This window comes from Micropterus salmoides, unplaced genomic scaffold (assembly GCF_014851395.1).
Source record: "Micropterus salmoides isolate LMB-PRFRI ecotype aquatic unplaced genomic scaffold, ASM1485139v1 Ms_hic_scaffold_9, whole genome shotgun sequence".
Classification (NCBI taxonomy): Eukaryota; Metazoa; Chordata; class Actinopteri; order Centrarchiformes; family Centrarchidae; genus Micropterus; species Micropterus salmoides.
The window spans coordinates 19,434,757-19,459,700 of record NW_024044681.1 but is presented as its reverse complement, the minus strand read 5'-3'; the positions used below and the strand labels follow the sequence as shown (position 1 = coordinate 19,459,700).

General features: G+C 40.9%; 3 protein-coding genes across 13 annotated transcripts in view; all 3 read left to right on the top strand.

Moving 5' to 3' along the window:
• Positions 1-2,925: 2,925 nt before the first annotated feature.
• On the top strand, positions 2,926-5,895 carry znrd2 (zinc ribbon domain containing 2). 2 transcript variants are annotated; one of them, XM_038709690.1, is made up of 4 exons: positions 2,926-3,029; positions 3,808-3,959; positions 4,081-4,165; positions 4,354-5,895. In XM_038709690.1, exons 1-4 carry the CDS (start codon positions 3,014-3,016, stop codon positions 4,782-4,784), a joined length of 684 nt encoding a protein of 227 aa, XP_038565618.1. In that variant the 5' UTR covers positions 2,926-3,013; the 3' UTR covers positions 4,785-5,895. The 2 variants fall into 2 exon arrangements, with proteins under 2 accessions (XP_038565618.1, XP_038565619.1); XM_038709691.1 differs by lacking the exon at positions 2,926-3,029 and adding an exon at positions 3,103-3,123.
• Positions 5,896-6,105: 210 nt separating this feature from the next.
• Positions 6,106-8,172, top strand: fam89b (family with sequence similarity 89 member B). The gene is made up of 3 exons (XM_038709693.1): positions 6,106-6,284; positions 6,394-6,721; positions 6,863-8,172. Exons 2-3 carry the CDS (start codon positions 6,467-6,469, stop codon positions 7,115-7,117), a joined length of 510 nt encoding a protein of 169 aa, XP_038565621.1. The 5' UTR covers positions 6,106-6,284; positions 6,394-6,466; the 3' UTR covers positions 7,118-8,172.
• Positions 8,173-10,117: 1,945 nt separating this feature from the next.
• LOC119896180 (EH domain-binding protein 1-like) overlaps positions 10,118-24,944 on the top strand; it is a 33,196-nt gene continuing 18,369 nt past the window's right edge. For 3 of the 10 annotated variants that reach the window (XM_038709671.1, XM_038709669.1, XM_038709668.1), the window contains exons 1-12: positions 10,119-10,761; positions 15,064-15,121; positions 15,200-15,295; positions 15,868-15,921; positions 16,327-16,505; positions 16,694-16,812; positions 16,945-17,031; positions 20,106-20,894; positions 22,570-22,635; positions 22,741-22,878; positions 23,075-23,302; positions 23,515-23,698. In XM_038709671.1, the coding sequence (XP_038565599.1) occupies positions 10,658-10,761; positions 15,064-15,121; positions 15,200-15,295; positions 15,868-15,921; positions 16,327-16,505; positions 16,694-16,812; positions 16,945-17,031; positions 20,106-20,894; positions 22,570-22,635; positions 22,741-22,878; positions 23,075-23,302; positions 23,515-23,698 (2,102 nt within the window). In that variant the 5' untranslated portion in view covers positions 10,119-10,657. Of the gene's footprint in view, positions 10,762-15,063; positions 15,122-15,199; positions 15,296-15,867; positions 15,922-16,326; positions 16,506-16,693; positions 16,813-16,944; positions 17,032-20,105; positions 20,895-22,569; positions 22,636-22,740; positions 22,879-23,074; positions 23,303-23,514; positions 23,699-24,944 lie in introns of all 10 variants that reach the window. The other 7 variants (XM_038709667.1, XM_038709674.1, XM_038709670.1 and 4 more) reach the window with 7 other exon arrangements.

Below are 24,944 nucleotides of genomic sequence, written 5' to 3'. Positions count from 1 at the left end.
CCCTGCCACGCCTAGAGGCATTCCCATAGTGTCGTCACCGACACAGTTCGAGTTCCCTCGAAGGGGAACTCACAGGGTAAGTCCAGTTCACTGCACGTAACTCAGGCGCAAAAATCCGCACAGTTCTACCTCTATGTGGCGCTATAAGCAAGGTCAACGCGTTTGGGCTTGGAACTCCCGCCTACGAAGGCGTATATCAAAAACCTTATATCCACACATTCAGGGGATCGAGCTGAATCTCTTGGTATGGGCCACGCCCATTTTTACCTAAACTTTCTTCACTACATTGCGAAAACTGAAAAACCTATTTTATTAATTAACTCCTCCTTAAGCCGCAAGTTCGATCAACAACAAACTTAGCATGGATAATCTCTTGACCAAGCTGATAAAACTTTGTAGAGGAAATTTTGATCCAACAAAAAATGTCGCAATTATGTGCTAGCAAACGTTTGCGAAAAACGCCACTAACAGGAAGTGATGTCATATCTTCACTTTGGAATGGTCAATCGACACCATGTTTGGAGCGTTAATGTGGGACGCCCCCCTGAGGGCCTGTGCAAACTTTGGTGCAACTCGCCCCTAGGGGGCACTATTTCATCCAACAAAATTATAACCTCTATAACCACAAGTCACACTGACATGAAACCAGTGCCGAATTGTTCAGCATGGTCCCCTTACTACAGGCACCAATCTTCACCCAAATATGCCCATAGGTGGAACTGTTATTGCAGATTAAAGACGTCAAAGAAAAATCCCATTGACTTACATGCATTTTAGATCTCCACAACCACAACTCCGATTGATACCAAATTTGGGGCAATTGTTCCCATGGGGCCCTGATCACACATGACAATTTTGATGCAATTTGGCCAAGAGGTGGCACTAAAAGTGAAGCTGAAATCTCTCACTAAATCCCTTTCATTCCTATGGCATTTTCAAAGGCAGGACGTTCTGCCTCTGTTTGGAATGGCCCATTAACACCAAATGTGGGGACCTTATGCGGCACGACGGCGGGGCGCCCGGGCCGACTCGCGTGCCCTCCGCGGGGCCGGGGGGGGAGAGGCTTGCGCTGGGAGGCTTGGAGCCCGCTTATAACTACTTGCAGTTCTAGTTCATTTTAGATTTCCAAGGGGCGTTATCAACAGACAGAGATGCCTATGGACACAATTGGATAAAACTACAACTAAAATTTACCAACATAGTTGGTCAATTAAACTTACCATATCCTGTCGGAAATGCAGAAAACACATTGTTCTTATCAATAACATCTTTAAGTGCAGTTGTTTGTTCTTCTTTTAGTGAAAACATAGCCTAGTCTACAAGTCCTTTAATACTAACATGATAGTTTATTCAACTGAAATGGTTCCACAAATGGTTGGGATTGGTCCAACCGGATCTAGTATGGTTGAAATCTGCCTGAAGGGGAATGGGCCAGATGACACCACCAGATATGCCAAAGCAAAAAAAACATGAGCTTGCAGATTTGTCTGATTCAAAATCAATTCATGTGAGTTTCTACATGAGCAAATCATGACTCACTGTACAATTTTAAATTCTAACTTTGTTCAAGTTAAGCCTTTAGAGGTATAGAGTTGTATTACAATACAGGATTAGCACAGGGTAGCTTGTTAGCACTGTAACTTCAGTAGATATCTCTGCAACATAATACATAGACTTTTTTGACATAACGTCCGAACTGTTGCTTCTTCACATTCTTTTGATAATGTTTGTTGATTTTTTAATGTTTTAAACTAAAATTCTGGCCATGTATTACACAATGTACCTTTAAGTCAAAGAAGAATATTTATTCAAAAAATGTCTTCTATCAATTCTTTATCAATAAGAATATCAATATTGAGACACATGCAGTCATGACTGATATTCCATTAATGAACCCAGACTGAGTTTTCAGCTGATTTGTAAAAATGAGCCAGGAGTTATTCAGAAATAACAACAACAACAATAATAATTTGTTCATTTGAAATATTTTATTTAATCAATTTCAGAATGCTTTGGTTATATATTGTCTGCATAATTATCAATTTCATTGACTACCATCATAATATTAATCCTTAGCAGAAGTAGAGTAGTAACTTAAAATAATACTACCATTTCTGGATGGAAAAGGAAGGAGTGAATTATCTTCTTTTTTTTAAGTCATGGGGAAAATGTTCATGATGTAGCCTGATACATTTGGAAGGATGTAAGTGTTCCCTTCAGTCAATAGTATACCGTGAATACATAGTAATGGATTAAGAAGGAATTTAAGCCATGGCATTTATGAATGACTGAGGAGTCAACGACTCTGCTGAAATAACAACAATACACATCTTGACTATAGGAAAACATCCAGCAGGTCATTGTGATGATGAAAAAGAGAAAGTAGAGCCCATTATAGTAACATGCAGAAAAAAATACAAAGGGAAGACAAGTGATGATTACACAATTTTACACGAGTGTAAAAAGTATTTTAGAGTGTGGAGAGAAGAAAATGGCTACTTTGTTTTATGAGTGTTACAAGACTGATTACAGGCAATGATATAATTTATTATATGGATAATTTAAATGCACACATTTATTAATGTGTCCTGTCTTGCTCTTTTGTGTTCCTTGTCTTTTTGCATTCAATTATTTGTTAATTTTTAATGATTTTATTTATATTTATGTTTTATTGTATCTTATTTTATTTATTTACTCATTTATTTTTTCTTGATCTCTCTTGTTTTTCATTGTGAGTGTGCCTGCTATGTTTGAGTGTGCTCTAGTTTAATTTCCACCATTGTAAATTATTTCATTTTCTTAATGTATGTGTACCCATTCCTTAACTTGTACGTATATTTTCTTCATTTTCAATAAGTAAAATAAAAATAGACTGATGAAAGCCTTTGACATTGAAGGATATTATCCAAAAGGGGAAGCAAGAATACCAACTACCGTAAAAACCTCAACGAAGAAGAATACTGCGCTTGACTGTTGTGACGTCATCACGTACAACGTGTGGCACAGAAGCAACATGGCTCTGAATGGAGGTTTGTGAACTTAAGAGCTTGTAAGCAAGCTGACTTTGACATTTCTACCAATCACCTGTACTGTTGATAAAGAAACATTTTGACGCACGTATAGGTAATGATTCTCGTGTGTAATTTAATGTTTCTAAGATGTGTCGTCCCCAAAATACAGATAACCGTTAGCCCGGTGGATTTGCTAGCTAGCTAGCTTATCACTTCCTAGCAGAGCAGTGTGGCAATGCTAATCACGTTTAAAAACAACATAACGTAGATCAAAGTGTTGAATGTAAATGTTCGAGGTAGTGCACAAGTCTTGTAAAATCGAATTATTAAAATCGGCAAAGTGCTAACAGAGATAGAAAACACACGTTTCAACAGTGCTAGGGACTGTTTATCACAGAAACAGCTCTGCATTTTGTGGGGACAATGGTGCAGTGCAGTATGAAAAGACGTTTTAACATTTATTAGCTAAACTGGATATTCATAACTGAATATTTTGCCTTGTCAAAGCTCTAATTCAATATATCTGTAATTTCAACTAGTTAGATTCAAACTACTTTTGCATTCACGTGTATGGGGTTTCTAATTACAGATATCTACAGTTCAGTTGCAGACATTGATTCATGATTAGTTGTAATTCCAGTTTCAAATATCGACATGGTCCTTTATTTGATATCTTAAATTAAGTTTTAAGTAGTCAGAAAGACGTAACTCCAGATATATAAACTTAGCTTAACTTACACTGTCTGTGTAAGTGCAATACAATTAAATTAAATCAGCACTTTGTTACTGACCCCAGATGACAATGACTTTGAGTGGGAGCCTCCAACAGAGGCAGAAATGAAGGTGATCCAGGCTCGCAGGGAGCGACAAGACAAAATCAGCAAGCTGATGGGAGACTACCTGCTCAAAGGATACAGGATGCTGGGAGAGTGCTGTGATGTGTGCGGGGTGAGTGAAGTTGATTTTTATGATCCATTTTTGATGATGATATTGCTGTTACATTTAATAATGTAGAAAAGGTGGAGTGGTGTAATGTTTGTGTTAAAATAAGTGTGTTTTCTGTTTTCAGACAATTCTTTTGCAGGACAAACAGCAGAAAAACTACTGTGTCTCATGTCAGGAGCTGGACTCTGATGTTGATAAGGACAACCCTGGTATACACAACTCAAATTTAATGCGCATGAGTTATATCTCGTGTTGTTCCTTGTGTTTTCTGATCCACCATCACATATGTTATTAAATTTTCTGTCTCATTTGCTCCATCAATTCTGTTCTTGTTTGAGCCTTTTCTAAATTGTATTTGGGCTTGCTCCCTGTCTTCTTTGTTCTTTACTCCTCTCAGCTCTGAATGCTCAGGCAGCATTGTCCCAAGTGAGGGAGAGACAGCTTGCAGCCCAGTCCCCTGCGCTGTCCCAGGCCCCTGAACTCAGTGAAAGCGCCAGCAACAGTCAGGCAAGTGTGTCAGTTCCCAGACCAGAGCACTGTGAGGGGGCTGCCGCAGGGGGAAGAGCTGCCCTGCCTCTACCTGCTGTCCCTTCTCCTTCAACTCCTGCCTCCACCCCAGCCGTGGCCCCACCTCGCCCCCCAGTTTGTCCACAGGACGCTGCCATCAGACCTGTGTTGCAAGAAGCTGAGGAAGCTGTTCTAACCAAACTTCGCTGGGCCACTACACAGCTAGATAGTTCAGCCTCCCTGGAGTCAAGTATCCAGCTCTGCAGCCTCATCGCCAGCTGTGCCAGCTCACTGCGCAGCCTCAAAGACCTCAGCCAGTAACCACCATGGAAAAGGTTGAAACCATGGATTAACGGGAACGCTCTTTCTACTTGCCTCTCCTGGAATACTGACTCTGGTTCACTGCTTTGCAGTATCTCTCTATGACTGAATCAATGCATAGAGCTGAATTCAAAATTGGTTGTGAAATGCACTTCAAATACGATTAAAGGATTAAAATGTCAAAGTGCATAAATTGCTCTTCAGTTAACATACCTATATGGCTGGCAGAAATATCGTGTTACATGGTTTCAAAATATGTTACAAATGTTTGAACAGTTGACTTGACAGAACTGAACATTTCTAAATACACATAAATACATTATTGCTATTCAATTAAAACCATCTGACCATTAAACAAATCCTAATCTGTATTATACAGTAAGGGACTGGTAATGTATTTACATAGATGATTGCCTTTGGTTAATCTAAAATGATCACCAAATTCACATCTGGGGAAATGACATCTGTTTTCTGATTGGTTGTTACATAGTATCCAAAACATGCTGCAAATCACAAAATTCAAACAAAAACTAAAACTCCATTGCTTAAATGCCAATGCTGTAAGCACTACAATGTAAGCGTTTCAAATGTATGATCTGTTGGTACATTGTTAAACACCAGTCCTCTGATGGGACCCTCGGTGCATTTTTCGATTTACTGTTAAGTCTGATGCTCGGATAGATTTGTTGTATCTAACCCTCTGCTGATTCAGAGATTGTCATTGTGTGCTGGCAGTTCTGAGGTTTTTATTGTAAATATATTTGATACATGATGATGGTCATGTGATTTGAGTGATGCTCAGAAGAGACAGGGCAATATTCAGGAGTCAGGCTCGTGATTCTTTATTCACTAAAGACATCTGGAGCAAATAAACTGCACTGTTCATCGATAGACAGCACTTCACCGTAGATAAAAGCCAGCTTCAGTATTTTTCAAGGCAGTTATGAGTTTTGTAATTATGTACCTGAAGCTTACCTGTTCAGGAGTTCTGCAGTTTGTTTCTATCCACAAGAGGGCGCCAAATGCAAAACAGTGCCATTAAGGTTGTTAATTAGAAAACGCTGTATTTAAATAAGTACCATTTTAAGCATCAATAAACAAGTAAATTGTATTTCTGTTTAAAATGTGTCATGTGAATGAGTTACCACTGCAGCCATACTTGTTTCAACACAATTCACATTAAATTAGGGCCTACTGACGCATTTATTTATTTAGGCCTACTAGTTTCTTTAATGTGGTTAATTTATCAGTCTACCAAATGATGACCAGTGATGGAAAAGCCTGACTTACTTTCTTTATGTCGTGTCTAAAGTGTATCTCAATAGTAATCCCGTTCAATCAAACAAACCCCAGACATAGACTGTAGTGGGGCGGGACGGGGTCACGGCCGGGCGGAGCCGGGAGCTGTCAGCGAACTCTCCGACACAAAGGAAAGGAAACAAAACAAAGACAGGAAGCCGGAGTTCACTGCTGTATCCCACTCACATCCACAAAACAGGGGTGCTTTGGCCTACTTTTGTCTTTGAACAGCGGGAGAGAGGGGGAAATAGTAGGCTACCCGTGGGTGACGGCGAGACATCATAACGCATTCTGTGTTTGCCTTTGACAGTGATCCTTGTCCTGCTTTCTTGAGAGATCCGTGCAGAAACTGTGGCGTTGTGTCCCCTTTGCGCAACGTCGTGATGAAAGGGAGTCGGGGCAGCGCGGCGGACTGTCCGGTGGGCGGTGTCACCTCTGTGGAGGGGTTGCCGCCGCTGCCCAGGGGCCTGAGCGGCATCCTGAACTCCAGCGCCGGGTCCTGGCGGGACATCGAGAAGTTGCACAGCAGGAGAACGCGCATCCAGGCCGACATCAGCCGGGGTGGCGGGGATGCGCCACGCGGTCACAGCAAGCCGGGCGGACTGGACGCTGCTCTGGCTCTGCTGCGGAAAGAGATGGTAAGGTGTTCTCCGAATATCCTGCCTGCATCTGTGTGTCTAAATAGCACCCCCGTGGATTGCCCTTTACTACTTTCCTCATCCGTTGTTTAACCTAATCGATGATGGCCAGAACAGATGTTTTGTGTTTTTGTGCAACAGGTCGGTCTGCGTCAACTCGAAGTGTCATTGCTGTGCCAGCTGTGGTCCCTCCACGAGGCTATCCAGGAGCACAAGGCGTCCTCGCTTATGTCTGAGGCCTCCTTCAGTGCTGATAATGGATGCTCGGAGGAGTATGAAGATGAGGAGGAGACTGGAGTTCTCTCACAGCCTTCATCTTCTTTGTCCTTGTCTCTGCCCCCACCCAGGAGCAACACCAGGGACCAGTGGATCAAGGACTCCTTTCATATTCCCTAATGAAGATACAGACACACAAGTTCCTTACTCTACCTTCAGGCCCCATTTACACTAGCTTTTGTTCAGAGAATATGTCCAGTATGTAGTCTTGTGTTTTTACACTTTCTAAAATCAGTGCCTGTTTGATAAATCTGTCTGCATTTATCTGACACCTTTTCAACCAGGAGTGACTTTATTAGACATCCCATTGATGTGGTTGGAAGGGTTTTGGGAGAAGCACATGACATACGTGGCCTTTGCAGATGCATTTACACTCCACTGCATCTTAAAAATCAGGTTTGATAGTCAGCTTTAGCATGTCTTGGTTACACTTGCAAGTTCAAGAAGCATTAAGGGGCCAATAGTGGCCCTAACAGTCTATAGTGTTTGGATTCATAGCTGCACCTACTTTTTACTTTTCGTTCCTCCACTTGTTTGCACGTACGCTGCATATCAGGATTGGTGGGTAATGTACATTTTTAAACTGCGTCCAAACACTGGTGGGTTCATTAAAAAAAAATCTGGCTGTGGGCCAGTCAAATGAAAGCAAACAGTGGCTCTGTTAACTGGCCGCTTATTTGCATTTAAACATGCACTACCTTGGTGTTGACTTTGCCATCTGTTGTATGTTGCAGCGGAAATAAAGCCAACTAAAAGAGGAAAAAATCAAGATGAGACTAGACCAGATGTTATCATCTTTTTGCTCTTCATTGCATAATGTGCATGCTACTACATGCTGCTTGCTTGGCAGTGAAATTGAGCTGGGTGAAATAGTGTGACGTCTGTGAATGCAGTTGTGGGATGAAATGTTTGATTGTGGTTTCCTGATAATCCCAGACTTCACAGTCCCTGTTGTGTAAATCGAGAGGGATAATCTTTCCTGTTACATAGTATTTACTTGACAGAAGAACAGACAAAAATCTGTGTTGTCTTTAATTCTGTGAGCATTTGACATGAGCATACACATTTTTCTCACCTAAATATGAGGAGGAATTATTTTGAAAATTATGTATAAATCTCTCCAAATTGATTGATTTCATGTTGGAATTATAAGATAAGAAAATGTCTGCTCAGTATCTTCCCTGCAGCATAATTGAACATCTTTATATCTTTTATTAATCATATAGAAACTTGGCTTTGCTGAAATAGTCTTTTGTAACCTCATGTTTTATGTCGGCCAGTGACACTGATGTGAGTGTTTTTATTTATCTCAGTAAGGAACTGCTCCAGAAGTTATTTACCTACTAAAATACATTTTGCTTCATCTTGAGATTTCACCAGTCCATACTCAAAACAAACCTGAGAGGAAAAAAGGCACATTTTGGGAGATTTCTATCAGGCAAAGCTAAAGGTTAATTCTGTTGGGATTCTACTCCGGGCTTTTGGATGAAGTCATCAACTGCCCATAAGTCGTGAGCTTTTTTCACAACTCCTTCCAACTTTGAATATTTATATTGAATTTTTTCTACAACCCAAACATTTCGAACAAGACATAGAAATATTACACAAAAGTAAAGCAACACATCCTGCATAGTGGATACTGTTAAATAGTATTGGATTGAATCACTACAGTTTCCTAGACAGGACATGGTTTGAAAAATCCAGTGAAATGCTTTTTTTCTCTATCTAAATCTTTCAAATAAACTACAGAGTTGACCATAAACAACAGCATTTCTGTGTTTGAGTAAGTAAATCAGAGGATGATATTGCAAAATATGACCAACAGGGGACACACTGTATCCAGTCAAGGCTTCCTCCTCTGAGGTCATGTTGAAAGCAGCAGACTGGGGGAAAACCATTTGCTGTGGAGACAGCAGGAATGATGGGGAGTGATGTTTGAGCAGAAGGACTCATGCTGTTGTCTATTTATAATCAACACATGTTGTGGTTATTGTTAGAATCTGTCCATTTCTGTCTGTCTCCATCTCTGCATCGCGACTCATGTTTGTGTGGCACTTTCTTTCCTCTAACATGTTTGCGCCTTTATTTCTGTGTTTTCGGTCACCCATCATGTTGGCTATTGTTGTTATTATCGCACCACGCAGTTACTGTAAGTACACTAACAGTGTGCTAAAGTGAGTGATTATTAAGATGAATAGACATCAGACTGGAGGTCAGCACAGAGTGCTAGGGAGGACAGTAAGGTGTGTGTGCACGTGTGTGTGTGTGTGTGTGTGTGTGTGTGTGTGTGTGTGTGTGTGTGTGTGTGTGTGTGTGTGTGTGTGTGTGATGTAAGAGAGTGCAATACAATCAATGGTGAGATCAGGAAAAGGTTGAAAAAATAAACAAATGTGAGAATGAAATTCCTCCAAGGCAAGAAACGCACATGGGAGGTCACTTTTATGGGACAATACAAAGGTCTGTGTTAGATTCAAAGCATCAAATATGGTGGTCAGGTTTGTTTACAAGGAAGAAAATTGAAAATACAACCTGTACGTACTGAGAGCAATAAAACACCTCAGAGTATTGTACCCACAGTGTAATATTAGACAAACTCTGAGTCATGAGAGAGTTGCTGTGCCCTGCACTCCTCCACCCCAGCTGCTTCTGTCCATCCATCCATCCCTGTTCCCCCCTACCTAAAAATACACTCCTGCTCTCACTGAGGAAAATCCCCATGCCCTCTCGGTTGGCCCTCTCCATGGAAACTATACTTCTGCCGCTAACTGGATGAAACACACTTTTCTTTTGCATGACATGCCTGAAACGCAGGAAGTGACTTGAGTTATAACTATGAGCTCATTTTTAAATAAACAATGGGTGTCATATAGCCTGTTTTATGCCTTAACTTGTGGGCCTTGTAGCCTAAAAGAGATCTTGAGTTTGTAGAGCTGAAATGAATCAGTGACTGTCAGATAAGCCTGTTCCAGTGACAATCCAGATCAAAGTCTAGGGGTATATGACTGAAGACTGTTACCTCAGTGCCTGCACACACTGCCTATAAGCAGCAAGATAAAGAACTTTGCATTCTGCTGCATCACCAGAGGACTCTTTGCATATCCTGTCTCACTCTCTCCCTGTCTCTCTGCCACTGCCTGCTCAGGCTGACGGAAAGAAGGAGGGTGAACTTTAATTCTCGAGGCAGCAGACCTATATTACGGCAGGGATTGACTGAGCGGTGCTGTCTCCATGTGGATTGCTACCAGAGGGAGGGAGAGAGAAGTTGCATATGAGAGCGCCTGCAGTTGTTTGGTTGAAACTTTAGCTTCATGTCAGGCGTCTTTAGCCTGTGTGAATGATAGCGAGCAGTGCGGAATCGGTTCCTCTTTGATGCTGCGTCCTAATTATCCACTTTCCTTATAAAGCACTTTCTGTTCGGTAAATGGCGACGTGAGCCTACTTTTTTTTCTGAGTGTGATTCAAGGTATTGCCTATGAGCGCGAGTCGCAGCTTGTGTGAAATTGATCATCATCATTACCAGCAGTAGCAGAAGAAGAAGACCTTCTAAGGAACTTTTAAGGAGGCAGCGGGCAACGTCGGATTATTGTTGCGCAGAGGAGTGTGTTTGTGTGTGTTTTCTTTCTTTTTTTCCTGTTAAGTTTTATTTAACCAGAGGAAGTCATGACTTCGGTATGGAAAAGACTGCAGCGAGTTGGCAAAAAGGCTTCAAAGTTTCAGTTTGTTGCCTCTTACCAGGAACTCGTTTTGGAGTGTACCAAGAAATGGTGAGTTTTGGAAATGACTTTTAAGAGCTTTTCTGCCCTGTCGCATATGAAAGTTCTTAGCTGTATGAGATGCAAACAACCCAGGATAGTTTGTTTAGTATATTAGCTATAATAAGACTCATGTATGTCCGTGTTCATTCTCATGTAGGTTATTGGGTCTTTCCGCTACATTGCGAAGAGGGCGTCCCTCACGTAGCCGATGCGCTAAACTGTCGGCTACGTGAATGACTACGGGTTCGATTCCCGACCTACACTATCGATAACATTTGTGTGTATGTCAGACAGGCAGTAAACAGCCCACCACGTACGTTCAATATCTTTAAATAGCAACGTTTTAAATCATATGATATTAAAATGAACATTTGTACAGAGACATTAGCTCTGCCAGGCACAATATGACAGTGAATGGTCCGTGCTGTTAGTGTCTGGCTAGTGTTTTATTATCACTTTTCATTTGAAAATGTATACAAATACAGGCAATCAATCTACAATCTACATTTTGAGCAAGATTTAGTTTTGCATTGACCGTCAATATCGCTATCATTAGAAGCACAAAAGTGGGCTCATTTGTCTCTTATTTTTCAGGCACGCAATCACATCACATTTCCTGTTTTACAAAACATCTGAGAGGTGGCCAGGTGATGCAGCATGGACCATTAGTTAGCTCTGACGTTGTACAGAAGAAAATAAATCAAATCAGTCAGTTTGAGGGTTCTAGAGAGCTCAAAAGGGGAACCTAGGAATAATATAATAATAATAATATCATCACTAAATCTTTTTTTGTTTCCTTGTTCTGGAGCCTGTTTGTCTAACTTTTTTATTTATGTTAAAAAATCTTGAAAACAACTTACATTCTTTGATATTCAACAAAGATGTTTATCAATATCTTTAAACCTTTGCACATGTCAGTGTGGCCCACACTGCTCCTTCTTATCTGTCCAGATTGCATTGAAGTATGGATTAATTGTGTAAGTGACTTGTCAGCAGCACGATAAGAAACACACAGAGTCTTGTCAATAAAGTTTCAGAGTTCGATCAGTAGAGAGCATGTGTTGTCTGGACACAGAGAAGGGAAGGTACAGAGTGATTAAGAAAGAGTGACAACTCCCACAAACAGTGTGATGAAATCAAAGTTCATAAGCACTCACCAGTGAGCTGTTCAAACGGAGAGGCAGAAGTCAGGAACCACAGAGAGAAGGAGGAAAAATAGAGGAAGTGAGAAATGACCAAAGATTAATCCAAAGTTTCAGTCATATTCCTTTCCTCTCTATTTGGTGTCAGAGGTTACTGACACTTAAAGATCACTTCAAACATCAGAGGCAGGAAATTAACCCTTGGCCACATGTCTCACATGATTGTAGACAAGTGTGTGTGTGTGTGTGTTTTTCTTCTTGGGGAGGGGGTGAGGGTACTGCTATGATTTGAGACCATTGGCTTTCTTAGAGACTATCACCCACACAGACCTTTTACTGAGATGCATATTTACACCTTGTATGTGGTTTGGAAATGTGACTGCACTGCTAAATGTGCAAGTGTAATGAGGTATTCCTATTGTATTAATCAAACATTTAAAGCAGCTATAGTCAACATATACTAACAATGTATCAAATGATAATGTGACAATAAAAAGAGTTAATAGTGATGAACCTTTCGAGAATTATCACCTGAATATGCAGGTCAGCTTGGCTTTATGGAGCTGTAAACCTCCATAAAGCCAAGTTTCAGGCCATTGTTCGCTGTCCAGTCAGCAACTTTACTGTTTAGGTTTCATCTTGTCCACAACCTGCTCATCACCAAACAGCAGACAGACACAGTTAGTGACTAGCTGGTGAACATAAGGGTGCATTTAGCAGCTAAAGAGTCAAATATTTCCCTCAGGAGTTGGCAGAGACCAAAAAACAAGATACAAGAGAGTGAACACTGGTGGCCATAAACACGACTCCAAATGAATGATCAAGTTGTTCTGTAACTGTGGATAATAGGTCATTGTTGTCTTCACAACATGTTTCCACTGCCTCAAAGTGGCCATAAAGATCCATAATTGCTTTTTAAAGTGATACTAAAGACAAGTGTATGTTATTTGCATCATAGACTGGAAGAAGAAGATATTCTCCATCACAAGCTCTGTTGCATTTAAGGAAAACAAAAACACAGAGGAGCCAATGATAAGAAAGGTCTAGCAGTTTGTACATGACAACAGTCAGAAAATGAGTGATGTTGACAGTATAGTGGCACGGACATAATTAAAGACTTAGCAACAACACTATTTTTATAGCAACACCAGGAATGCTTCATGTCGCAAAAACATGAGATAGGTTTAGGTTGAGTACGTTAATTTTTTTTACTGGCTGTAAATGTCTAAATGTATGAGATATATTAATTTTTACAGTAATTTTACAGATGGAGGGTGGTAATGTTTATTGCTCATCTAGTCAGCTGTGGAATATAACCATTGTCTGCTGAATAACAAAACACCAACCACAATGTACAGTAATTACATGTTACTAAAATGTATTACACTAATGTTTGCCCGCGTCAATCCAGTCATAGAACTCCGCCATTGCCCATTGTTCATGCTCCCACTGGTACCGATGATGTGGTTGTGTCTTTGTGTTTCGGATCATACTTTGTCTCCTGTGTTTGCTGTTCTTTTCGTCTTCCTCCTCTCTGCCCTCCATTATCCTCGCTCTGTGCCTGTAATGCTATTTCTGATGCCACTTCTGACCCCCTAACACACATGCCACATAAACACATGCACACACAGCCCTATTTATACACTGAAACTTGAGACAATATTCAGCATGTATAAACTATTACTATTAATATTCTAAAGAACATTCGTAGGTGTTGAAATGGTGAAATGGAGCTGTGACGTTTGAAGAGTGCTATGATTTCTAATTGTGTACTGATATTATTCGGGGGCCTGTGTCCGTGTGTGTTTGTTTCTTGTGATGGGGGTTCCTTCTTCCTGTCAAGAGGCACGCCTCACATTCACATAGACGCAGGTCACATGACCCTGCAGCTTCCAGTTTCACTTCCTGTGTCGTAGAGTACTGAGAAATTACAATACATGTACACATGTTACCAACACACACATATACAAAAGAGCAGCAACACACAGCATAGACACACAAATCATACAGCGTGTGGCCTGGTTACAGGCATGAAGCTGCATAAATACACACACACATGCTGTACACACATTCACAGTTTTACCAATGGATATAGACAAATTAAACATTAATACCATGTGCTCACAGCCAACAACACTCACACAAACACACACATACATACCACAACACATAAGAAACTGTGCCAACTACCATCCCTTCTCCACAACATATAGAGGCTTGATGATTAGAAATAAAATCTAATCTAATAATCCGACACAGACTGAACAGAACACAGGCATTAAATACTAAGGCAAATGAGCAGGGTGGGATCATGAAACAGGTAGATCACATCAAGGTAAAAAAACAGGACAGGAAGCAAAACTAGGCACAGACAGCAAACGCAAATAACTTCAGAATAAAACAAGGAGCAAGGCAAAACACAGACACATGGAGTGAACCAACAGGGCACACATAAACAAACTGTAACTTGAGGTGAGACGTACACTTGAACAATCTAAAATGCAGAAACAGATGAGGACACAGACAAAGACAGACTGACATGTGGACTAAAAACAACGAAAGAAACAAACAGACCACAGAAAACATGTAAAACAACAAACTAGGAACTAGATTGAATATCTGAGACACAGAATTAAAACTCAGAACCAGAATAAACAAGCATAAACAAGGCAGAACAGTAGAAACACATGATGTGGAACCAAAACCCCCCAAAATAAGACACGAAATCCCCAAACCACCAGTATGTCATAGTAACTGTCCCTCTTGTCTCTGTTTTGTGCAGGCTCTGTTTATATCTGCATATTTGTCACCGCTTTTATGATTGTATTTGCATTGCTTTTATTAACATCTCGGGACAACAACCTTTCTGGCTAACTGGCATATTTTCAGAAGTGTTAATATTAATAACTGAACTAAACTAAAACACTCACATCCATGCCTGGTCTTTGACTCCAAGGCATTATTATTCAGCAGTCATAAGACCTTCTATTAGACCTTGTGTTGCCTCAGTTGTATCCTCTTTCATCCACTTTCTTTGGAGACATTAATTAATGAAGCTCAAACATGAGACACCATGTGTCTTAAAATGGTTTTCTGAACAGCCTTTTTTTCACAGAATGTGTGAAGTTGTCGTATTTGTGTTTTGATCCATGTTTGTATGTTTCGGTAGGCAACCGGACAAGTTAAGGGTGGTGTGGACCAGGAGGAACAGACGCATGTGCTCCAAGGTGAAACCACTGAAACGCCACACACACACGTACAGACACACACACACACACAGTCTCACTATGCCGTTTGTTGTGCAGCTCCACAGTTGGCAGCCTGGAATCAAGAACCCCTACAGGGGCATGGTGGTGTGGCCTGTCCCAGAGAACATTGACATCTCTGTTACACTCTTCAAGGTACAAAACCCAATACACTGTTTACACATACTGTACACATACAGACTAATTAGTGCAAAACCAAAATAAATGAATGAAGAAATATAATCACATGCTATGGCTAATTGAAAGTCTATGGAAAATATTTTGGAAGAATGGTTCAACCCCACAGCAGCGTTCAGTGTGCTTTGTTAATCCCGATGGCTAATTGCAGCATTACAGCAGTCAAGTCACCCACAAATCACAAAATAATAAGAATGATAAAAACAAATTACTAAAACTTAACAAGCTATTGTATATTGTCATTGATGTGGCAGGGTGCTTCACTTGATTTGCATTCATGACTGTTAGGAATAAATATACAGTGACTTTATATATATACACACTTATGTACAAGTATGAAAAAAGAAGACAGTTAAGTGAGATATGGTATAATAATAAATAAATAAATATAAATAAAGCACAGATGTATAATAATCATATTTATGTGTCACATTTACATGGTAATATTTACAAGGAAATGAATGGGTGGAAGACACATAGGTGAAGGAGAATGGGCAGAGAATGCTTATTGTTTGCTCTCATCGCTACAGGAGGTCAATGCTGATGAGTTTGAGGACAAAGAGTGGACCTTTGTCATTGAGGGTGTAAGTATCTTATACTTTACTTCTACTCTATTGCATTTTAGAGGAAAGTATTACACTTTTTACTGCACTACATTAATTTCACAGCTGTAATTATTTAAGATTGTACATTCAAAACATATGATCAATACCTAGAATTATAATCAGAATTCGCTCCACCTCAAGCGACTACAGTGTTAAAGTACTACTTACATGTTGCATAATTATTTTCCAACAATATAATATAACACTGACATGGATTATTCTGCTGTATTTCTGCTATTGATACTTAAATGACATGTTTTTGCCCTAATACTTCATGCAAGTCTTTTACTTGTACAAGAGCTGAATACTTCCTCCACCTCTGCTTTTAAATCTTTAAATTGACATGATTTAAAATACTATCATGGATGTTTTGGCCACCTAAAGGAAAACAAGGGGCATCGTAAGGTGCTGGCATCAGCAGACATCAACCTGAAGCGGTTTGCCAGTCCGACGCCAACCCAGACGGACCTGACACTGAAGCTGAAGCCACTGTCTGTCAAAGTGGTGGATGCCACGCTCAAGCTGTCGCTGTCATGCGTCTTTGTTCGTGAGGGAAAAGCCACGTGAGTTATTTTTCCCATTATTATGGTAGTTTTTGTTATTGGGACAGACCTATTTAAAGGTGTGACAACATGTTTTTTATGATGCCTAAGTACTAATTGATTGTTTTCCTGTTTATGGAGATTTCATGAAAGGATCACTAAGTAATGATTTGATAAATGTTTGTTCTCATGTCCTTTACGTTCCTCAGTGATGAAGACATGCAGAGTCTGGCCAGCCTGATGAGTTTCAAACCCACAGATATCGGCAACCTGGATGACTTCAATGAGAGCGATGAAGAGGAGGACAAGAAGTCTGTCACTGCTACAGGTAGGCAGACTTACACAAACTGTTGCTTCTTCTTTCTGATCTCTATGAATTTTCTCCTCGCATCGTAGCTCTGACATTTCTTCCTCCTCTACCTCTTTTTTCCCCTGCCACTTCTTCTGCTCAACTCATTAGTTCCACACATTCTAACTCGCCCAAATCGTCCTGCTCCCCCTCCACCTGACAAACGAAACCCCACTGGACCCGCTGCTACAGCCTCAGGTAGCTTCTTCTTCGCCCTTCTCTTTCACCTGTTCCTGCTGTTTGTTCCTCTTGCTAGAAAGAGGGAGGTGTGGCCAGGAACGCTCTCTCTCTCTCCCTCTGTCTGTTATCGGGAGGCTCAGTTTATATTACAGTATTTTACACACCCATGCCATTTGTTCTGCATACCACATATTTCTCATCTAGACATTAAACGCTATTGAGAATCATGTGATGACAGACTTAAGCCTCCAATGTATTGGACGTTTGTTTGGAGGCATTGTAGCTACGACATGGCCCACAGAAGTTCTAGTGTCTAGAGATACATTACAGTAATAAAAGGTAAATTGAGAAAATTGTGTACATGTGTAAAAAAAAAAAAAAAAAAAGTGTACTTACAAATTAACATAACTCTGACACCAGACTGCTTCTTAACTCTTTTTTTTTTTAGAATGAATGAAATTACATGTTAATGGTCCATCCAATGTTTACTGTATGTCTTTGTGGTGTCTCTGTTTGCTGGTACAGTAGTATTACTGTAGTGAAATGTTAAAAAAAATGCAAAAAGCAACAAATGCTAAATAAATCTAATTGCACATAGGCATATATTTTTATCAGAATATACAAAAGTATGCAGGTCATTTACTTAAAGAGGTGGTATTATGCTCATTTTCAGGTTCAAAATCTTAATTAGGGGTTGTACCAGAACAGGTTTACATGGTTTAATTTTCAAAAAACACCATATTTTTCTCATACTGCACATTGCTGCAGCTCCTCTTTTCACCCTATGTGTTGTACGCTCCGCTCTTGAGCTACAGAGTGATGCATCTTACTTGTACAAAATCTTTGTTGGGAGTTGCACATGCGCAGTTCCCAGGTAAGGACTACTAGCCAATCAGAAGCAGAGAAGGGTGGGTCGTAAGAAACAAGGTAGTGTTTCTTCCAAATCAAAGCCGCTTCAGACTGAGACCGTAACCTAGCAGATGGTATAAGTTACTCTCAAGTCCACAACATCATTATTCCACATCTTACCATCAGGACTAAACATTGAACTGTTGCTCTGACGATCTATGCTGCCTTGCTGAAAAATGCTACCATAGCACAAATGGATAGACTCGACTCTACTCGGTCCTGCTCCGTTTTCCATTGCAGATAGTACCCAGAGATAGTATGTAGCTTGTCGTCATAGCGACACCACACACACAACTGCCGCGACGTAATGTTCAATGCAACACACACACCAGCGATCCACACAGGTTTCTCTTTTTTTAAGTTAAAACGTTTCAACATTACTCAGAATGTAAAGACAGATAAGCGGTATGAAAACCTTCCAGCTGTGTTTTCCTCTGCTGTTGTTGCTGCAGCGGTCTGTTTGACGGCAGGAGCAGAGGGCTCTGTGAGCGGGCGGCTGGCCGGCCTCACACGCTCCCCCCGCAGGTTGGTACAGACTTCCCCCGCAGCCACTTGCGGAGCTCCTCAACTCAAATATTCAAGCCCATTTTTGTTCCACCATCACTTCTCGTAAAACGATCAATATTCGAAATCTACACAGCTGATTTCTCACCTCAAAACTTCTCAGAAGTGGATTTAGTGATGAAATTCCTTACGAAAACTGTAAAATATAAAACTTTCTGTTGCTGGCCTCTGTCTGGTGCAAGCAATGATGATGCAGTGAATAGTGACGATTCTCTCTGACCAATCAGCAGTCTGTTGTATTTTCATGTTACATTTTAGTATCCCTCAGCTCGCTTGGAACCTCGATGGAGGTGAGGTGATATGAAAAAAATTACCTAGAAGCAGGTACAGGTACAACATTTCTACAATGGAAACCCAAATAAAGGTGAGTCGAGCCAAAGGGCCTCTGCTCAGACTAACTTGGTTTGAGGGCGTGCCTGACACCGCTAGCTGCTTGGCAAGCTTTATGATACATTTTCATTGTGACGTCACAAGTAAAGGAAGTGAAGGGCTGGACTACCAACGAGCTGTTTTCAAGCGGTTCAGAGCAGAGCTTTCTGTGGGAGATGGGAACTCCCTTTGAGCCAGACTTTGGGCTTTTTCACTTTGCAAACCTGTTACATGCACAAAAAAGATATATAATAAAGGAGAGGGAAAAAGACAAAAAGCATAATACCACTTCTTTAAGCAGAAGGAGGGTAACAACAATCTGCAAAAATATCCACTCTTACAAAGACATTTCCGTCTAAGAGTCCTAAAAACTTTATTTCAACCTGTTTTTAATTTAAAGTTTTTAAAACGAGCATCTTTTTCTTGAAACAAAGAAAAAAAATGTTTATTTTAGAAATAAAGTATTAATCTGCATTAAAATGGTTTGAAATATCCCCTTCTACATTGTGTCCAGACTAGACTAGACTAAATTTACTTTATAAAAGGGAGGGATTTTTTTCCAATGGACAGTGAATTCTATTGGAAAAGCTGAATGTGTTCTGTTTGAAAAATAATGCAAAATATGCAAAGTAACCATTAACTAGACGTCAGATAAATGTAGTCAAGGAAAAGTACAATATTTCCCTCTGAAATGTAGTGGAGTATAAGTATAATGTACTAGAAAAAGTAAATATTCAAGTGAAGTACAAGTAGCTGCTGAAATGCAGTCAAATTAATCAACTGTCATTGACTGCCATTTGAAATTTTAAAACACAGCGACTCTAATACTGAAACTAAACAGCATGTCGTATTTGAAATTCAAATTAAATTCAGTGACAGTTGAGGTCTTACATGAAAGCTGCAGTTTCCATTGCATATCAGCTGCAAATGTCTGCAGGTACTGTAGAGTAAAATGATAAGGGGAAATAAAAGTAAACGCTATTAAATGTGCTACAACTCCATCACAGTTCATCACAGTTCCATATTGTTTGTGGTGTCTCTCAAACAAGCGAGTCATGTGATTAACAAAGGATTCTCATGATGGTAGCTCAATTAAACGACATGGGATCCCAACAGTACTGTAATTTTGAACATCATTTCATTCTCAATTCATAACCTGTTCCTTCTGTCTTTTTCATAATTTCTCTTTCTGCAAAAATCTACTTTCAACGATCCATACCATCCATCCATTCTCCCATCTATTCATCCAGTCTGTGGAGGTGATGGCGGTCCTCCCAGTCCTGCCGTCCACTCCCGCCCTCCTCTACCTATTGGTCCTCGCCCCTCGCCCCGTTGCTGCCGACACCCCTTTACCACCACCCCTGAGATACAGCCTTCACCCGGCCCCTCCCCTCAGCCCTCACCCAGATCCAAGCATAAAAAATTTGCCAACCTTCTTCTTCCTGAGGCTCCTGCTTCTTCTGACAAACTACCTAATCCTCCAAGCTCCCAGGTCACAGCAGCTACTCTCTCGATCCAGAGTGCCTCCTCTGCCCTGCCTCTCTCTGACGTTTCTCCTGCAAATCCTCCAGCCGACACAAGTTCCAAGTTGCCCATAATCACACCTTACTACCAAAACACTTCCTCTTACCTTCATCCTCCATCTGCCAAATGCTCTGAATCGGTGTCTACTTCAGTGGATCTTTCTGTTCCCCTGAATTCCTTCCCAAAAAACCCCTCTAAACTGTCCTTTAAGCCGCCCAGTGCCTCTGAAGCAGGTATTACCTCATTAACTCCCAAACTTCCCTCCACTGCAGTGTCATCACCCAAGAATATCATAACATCATCCACCACTTCTTCCCAAAAGTCTTCTCTCACTGTATCCACTACTCTGACCAATAAAACCATCTCCACTGCTGCCCAGCCTCTCCCACCCAAATCCATCTCACCCCCAAAGCCCACCCTGCCCTTCGAGCCTCCATCTGCTCACCCTCCACTCACCCGGACAGTTTCTCGGCCTCCCTCCCTGCCAAAAATCTTCCAGTCAGGCTCAGGAAAAGGTATTAGCAGGCTGGCTGGCACATAGGCATGCTGTATGCTTTCCACTAACTGATTCCTTACGTGTGATGGCTTCGTTTTTTACAGGATTTTAGCTTCATGCCATGTTACTTTAGGTTACAAAATAAAATACATTATGCATTATACTACTTAAGTATAGTATGACGTGTTGTGAGGAAGAGCCATGCATGATGAGGTTGCCACGATATCAGAATTTTGAGTTATAAATACTGGCACTGGGTTACACCAGCTATGTCATCCAACGAAGGTTAAAGTCAAGGGCAACTGGACTTGGTTCAAGATTCTGGAAGACATTTCGTCCCTCATCCAAAGGACTTCTTCAGTTCAGAACTGAAGAAGTCCTTTGGATGAGGGACACTATGACCTGGATGAATGAGAATCTTCATAGACACCAGCTATGTCAAGTCCTTCCCTAACTTAGAGTGTAAAGTAGACACTAGAGGCTTAGTAACTACTAGTTAGTTTGTAACTAAATCAGCTACTGAAAGTGGTTTCACTATGATTACTTGGGGACAGAACCTAACCTGTATGAACGTAAAGTCAAAACTAACACAGGTAGCCAATTAATAATCAAAGGTACAGTTCCAGCATCACTGTTACTGTGCACATTGTGCTTTCTGACTGGCATGAGCCATTGGCATTGTAGCACATGGCAGTAAGCTCGATATTGAAATGTCATATCAATTAAATAGGCCTCTACTGGATTACTGTGTTGCGAAATGGCATGCAAATGAAAAAGTATGCTATGTGACCATTAGTGAGTGTAATTCTGTGACATTTTATGATGTACACTTACACTGGGGCATGTGTAACTATTTAGTTGTTATTTAGAGCAATATTGTAACAACTGGTGCAACTGCTTTTATTTTAGTAATGCATGAATCACAACTTAGTAATAATGTTATAAGTTAGAACTTAGACACAACTGGCGCAACAAGCTGAAGAACAAAGGGAAGTTGTGCAGTCATTTGAGATGTCCTAATTTGTTATCTGCTTGTTTTTGTGTTACTTTTTTTATTGTATTTTGGGAAGTGTTGGATCCTACACGTGTTTTCAGTGGTTTGACTGTCTTGTCTGCAAAAAGAAGGATGGAGGCTAGGATGTCCTTAGCTTTGATGTAAACTTCCATTTAATTAAATCCAACTTACTTGCGAATGAAACCTGTACTCACAAATCCAGTCCTGGAGGAGGTGGAGAGAAATCAAATGAAGGTTTATTTGAAGGTTGAGATGACACCCTCGTACTGTATATGCCATTAGGAGGAGAGTGAATTAGCATTAAGAAAATTAAATATTGGATTTAGCCTTAATGATATTGTAGTAATAGCATTTTGATTACGTTAACTGTCGACTGCCACACTGCAGCAAATAGAGCCAAATCAAGGAGTGTAAAGTTCCTTGTGACTGTTTATTCAGCAAACGTGTGTTTGTTCCTGACAGAATCAGATCACTTCTGTGCTGTAAAACAATTAGTAAAATGCATGATATTAAATTAGCTCTGCTGTTTCCCTTTCACTCTTTGCCTCTCGCTGACTACACAGGTGGATCTCAAAAATCTAGAAAAAAAATTCTAATTTGAGCTGCACATGTACGTTGGTTTCTCTGTATCCTTATTTTGTGCATCACTCCTCTTTCCACCCTGCTCTCCTCTCCTTAGTTCCTGTTTCACATCAACAGCGCCCCCCGGAGGTTCAAGCGGCAGATGATCCAAGTTCAGCCTCTGGTTTGTCCCTGCTTAAACTAAAGAGATGCTAGTCTTTTTCAAATCTCTTTTCCTTGTCTTCTCTGTTTGCTTAAAACGTCTTTCATGATCTGTTCTCTCTACTAGGCCGTACTCACATTTTCAGACCTCAGATTGTCAAGTCAATCGCCCGCCCCTCCTCTCCCTCTCCTTATTCTGCTGATGCCCCTCCTCTTGATTCAACACCTCCTCTTCCTAAATGTCACCCCTCTATCTCACAGTCAGGTAACCAATGCCAAAATTATGGTAACTCTTATTTCTGTCCTTCCATAGTCTCTACACGTATTATTCTTTCTTGCCTCTGCATTTTTCTCTGTTCCTCTCTGCTGCTTTCATTTCCCAACCTTTCTCCATCATTTCACTCTTTCCTTTTCCCCTCTCTACCTCATCTTACCTGTCCTTCCTCCCTGCTTTGGTTCAGGTGCTAAGGGGGCGAGGTTGACATCTAACTCCACTCCAACTGGTGGCGACATCACCACTGTCCCTCTGCTGAGTAGCCCTGACCTTGATGCCCTCTGTGACCCAGCAGCTCCAGCCCCGACTGCCTCCCTTCCACGCCCCTCTTCTCTTTCCACCTCTGTTGTATTCTCTTCCCCTCACCCTCAGCTTGCTGTCTCTCCTTCTGCTCCTCCCGCTCAGATCAGCTTCGGTCAGTCACGTACACCCACCAACTAATCAAACAATCTCCTCTCAGTGTTTATGGATGTTTTGCAGTACCAAGACCATTACCTCATCCTTTTTGATGTATGAAAATAACCAATTTGAAAGTTGTTTTCAACAAAATGACCAGACTTTCATTCCTTTCTTGCAAGGATCACTGGTGTAAAATTCATTGTCTGACCTTGCTTTTGCTCTTTATAGGCTCAACGTTCCCCCTCACTCAAGTAGACAAGGGAACAACTCCAAGCCCTCTGCACCGAGACGAGACTTCTCTTCAAAATAACCGGGCGGCGGGCAACATCAGAGCATCCAACCAGCCAAACACACCAGCTGAGGATTCAAAGACGACCACCACAGAAAACAAAGCTGAACCAGCCAGGATCAGGTGAGGTCATGGGAGGTTATCACATGAGTGTTTACATTTAGATCGCTTGGTTTGGATCCTTAGTGATTTGTTTGGCCTTGAAATGCTGTGTGAAGAGAAAATGCGTCAGCAGACCACCAAGCTAAACAAGTATCCTGAAGACCGCTGGCAGCACTACCAGAGCTTGGGAGAAACATCATAGATGACAAAACTCGTTTAAATGTATTTGAAACGATAACAAGCTTTTGAAAAGCCAGAAAGCTCAGACTTTTTGGGAAATATAATTATTTGCTTTCTTACCAAGAGTTAGATGAGAAGATCAATACCACTCTCAAATCTGAAAGTTAAATATGAAACAACAACCAGGAGATGGTTAGCTTAGCATAGCATAAATACTGGAAACATTTAGCCTGGCTCTGTCCAAAGGTAACAAAATCTACCTACAAGCGCCTCTAAAGCTAGTTAACAAGTTATATCTTGCTTGTTTAAGCCATACAAAAACCAAAGTCCAGGAAGTCACTGCACCTCGAAATAGTCCTGCACATAGCCAAACAAACAAAATACACAAAGCTACTTAATGATCTTTAGAGGTACTGGTTTACAGATTTTGTTATGACTGAGCCAGGCTAGCTTTCCCCCTGTTTCCAGGTTTTATGCTAATTAACTCGACTGCTGGTGGAAGCTGCTGTTTAGCAGAAAGATATGAATAGTATCCCTTTAAGTTGCACTGCTGTAGACTACCCTAACTAATTCAGGAGCCTCTTGGCTACAAGGCTGTTCTGACATCAATGTATCTGAAGGTTCTTCAGAGTGCATCACGAACTGGGGAAGAAAAAAGGATTGTTATTCTTCCACCAAAATCGCATAACATAGAATGCAACATAAGGGACTCCTTAGTGTTGATCAGCACCTTATCAAGCTCACTGTAGTCCAAATAAATCCAAGATAACACATATTTATGCTGACTGAGGCACACCTGCTTCACGTGTGGTTGGGTAACAGTTTATCCATGTTTGTTGATCATGGATTGAGAGGCTACAAACCACAGTTGCTCAAGTCCTCATGGTTGCTTTGTTCTTGGTGTTTGTGCTTCCTTGATTCTAACATGTGTTAACAGTTACAGAGTGTTTTGTACCTGTCCCCTATTGCACTGACCTTCTAGTACACGGCAGCATAATTATCAAGTCTATAGTCTGCTCTGTGGCCTGCCTGCTTCCCCTCTAATCACCTCCTATACCCTTAACCTTGTGAAATCTCACCCACTCAT

Coding starts and splice junctions, on each gene's coding strand:
- znrd2 (XM_038709690.1), top strand. Junction 3,960..4,080: donor AGTGCTGTGATGTGTGCGGG/GTGAGTGAAGTT, acceptor TTCTGTTTTCAG/ACAATTCTTTTGCAGGACAA. Junction 4,166..4,353: donor TGTTGATAAGGACAACCCTG/GTATACACAACT, acceptor TACTCCTCTCAG/CTCTGAATGCTCAGGCAGCA.
- fam89b (XM_038709693.1), top strand. CDS start 6,467: ATGAAAGGGAGTCGGGGCAGCGCGGCGGACTGTCCGGTGGGCGGTGTC. Junction 6,722..6,862: donor CTCTGCTGCGGAAAGAGATG/GTAAGGTGTTCT, acceptor TTTGTGCAACAG/GTCGGTCTGCGTCAACTCGA.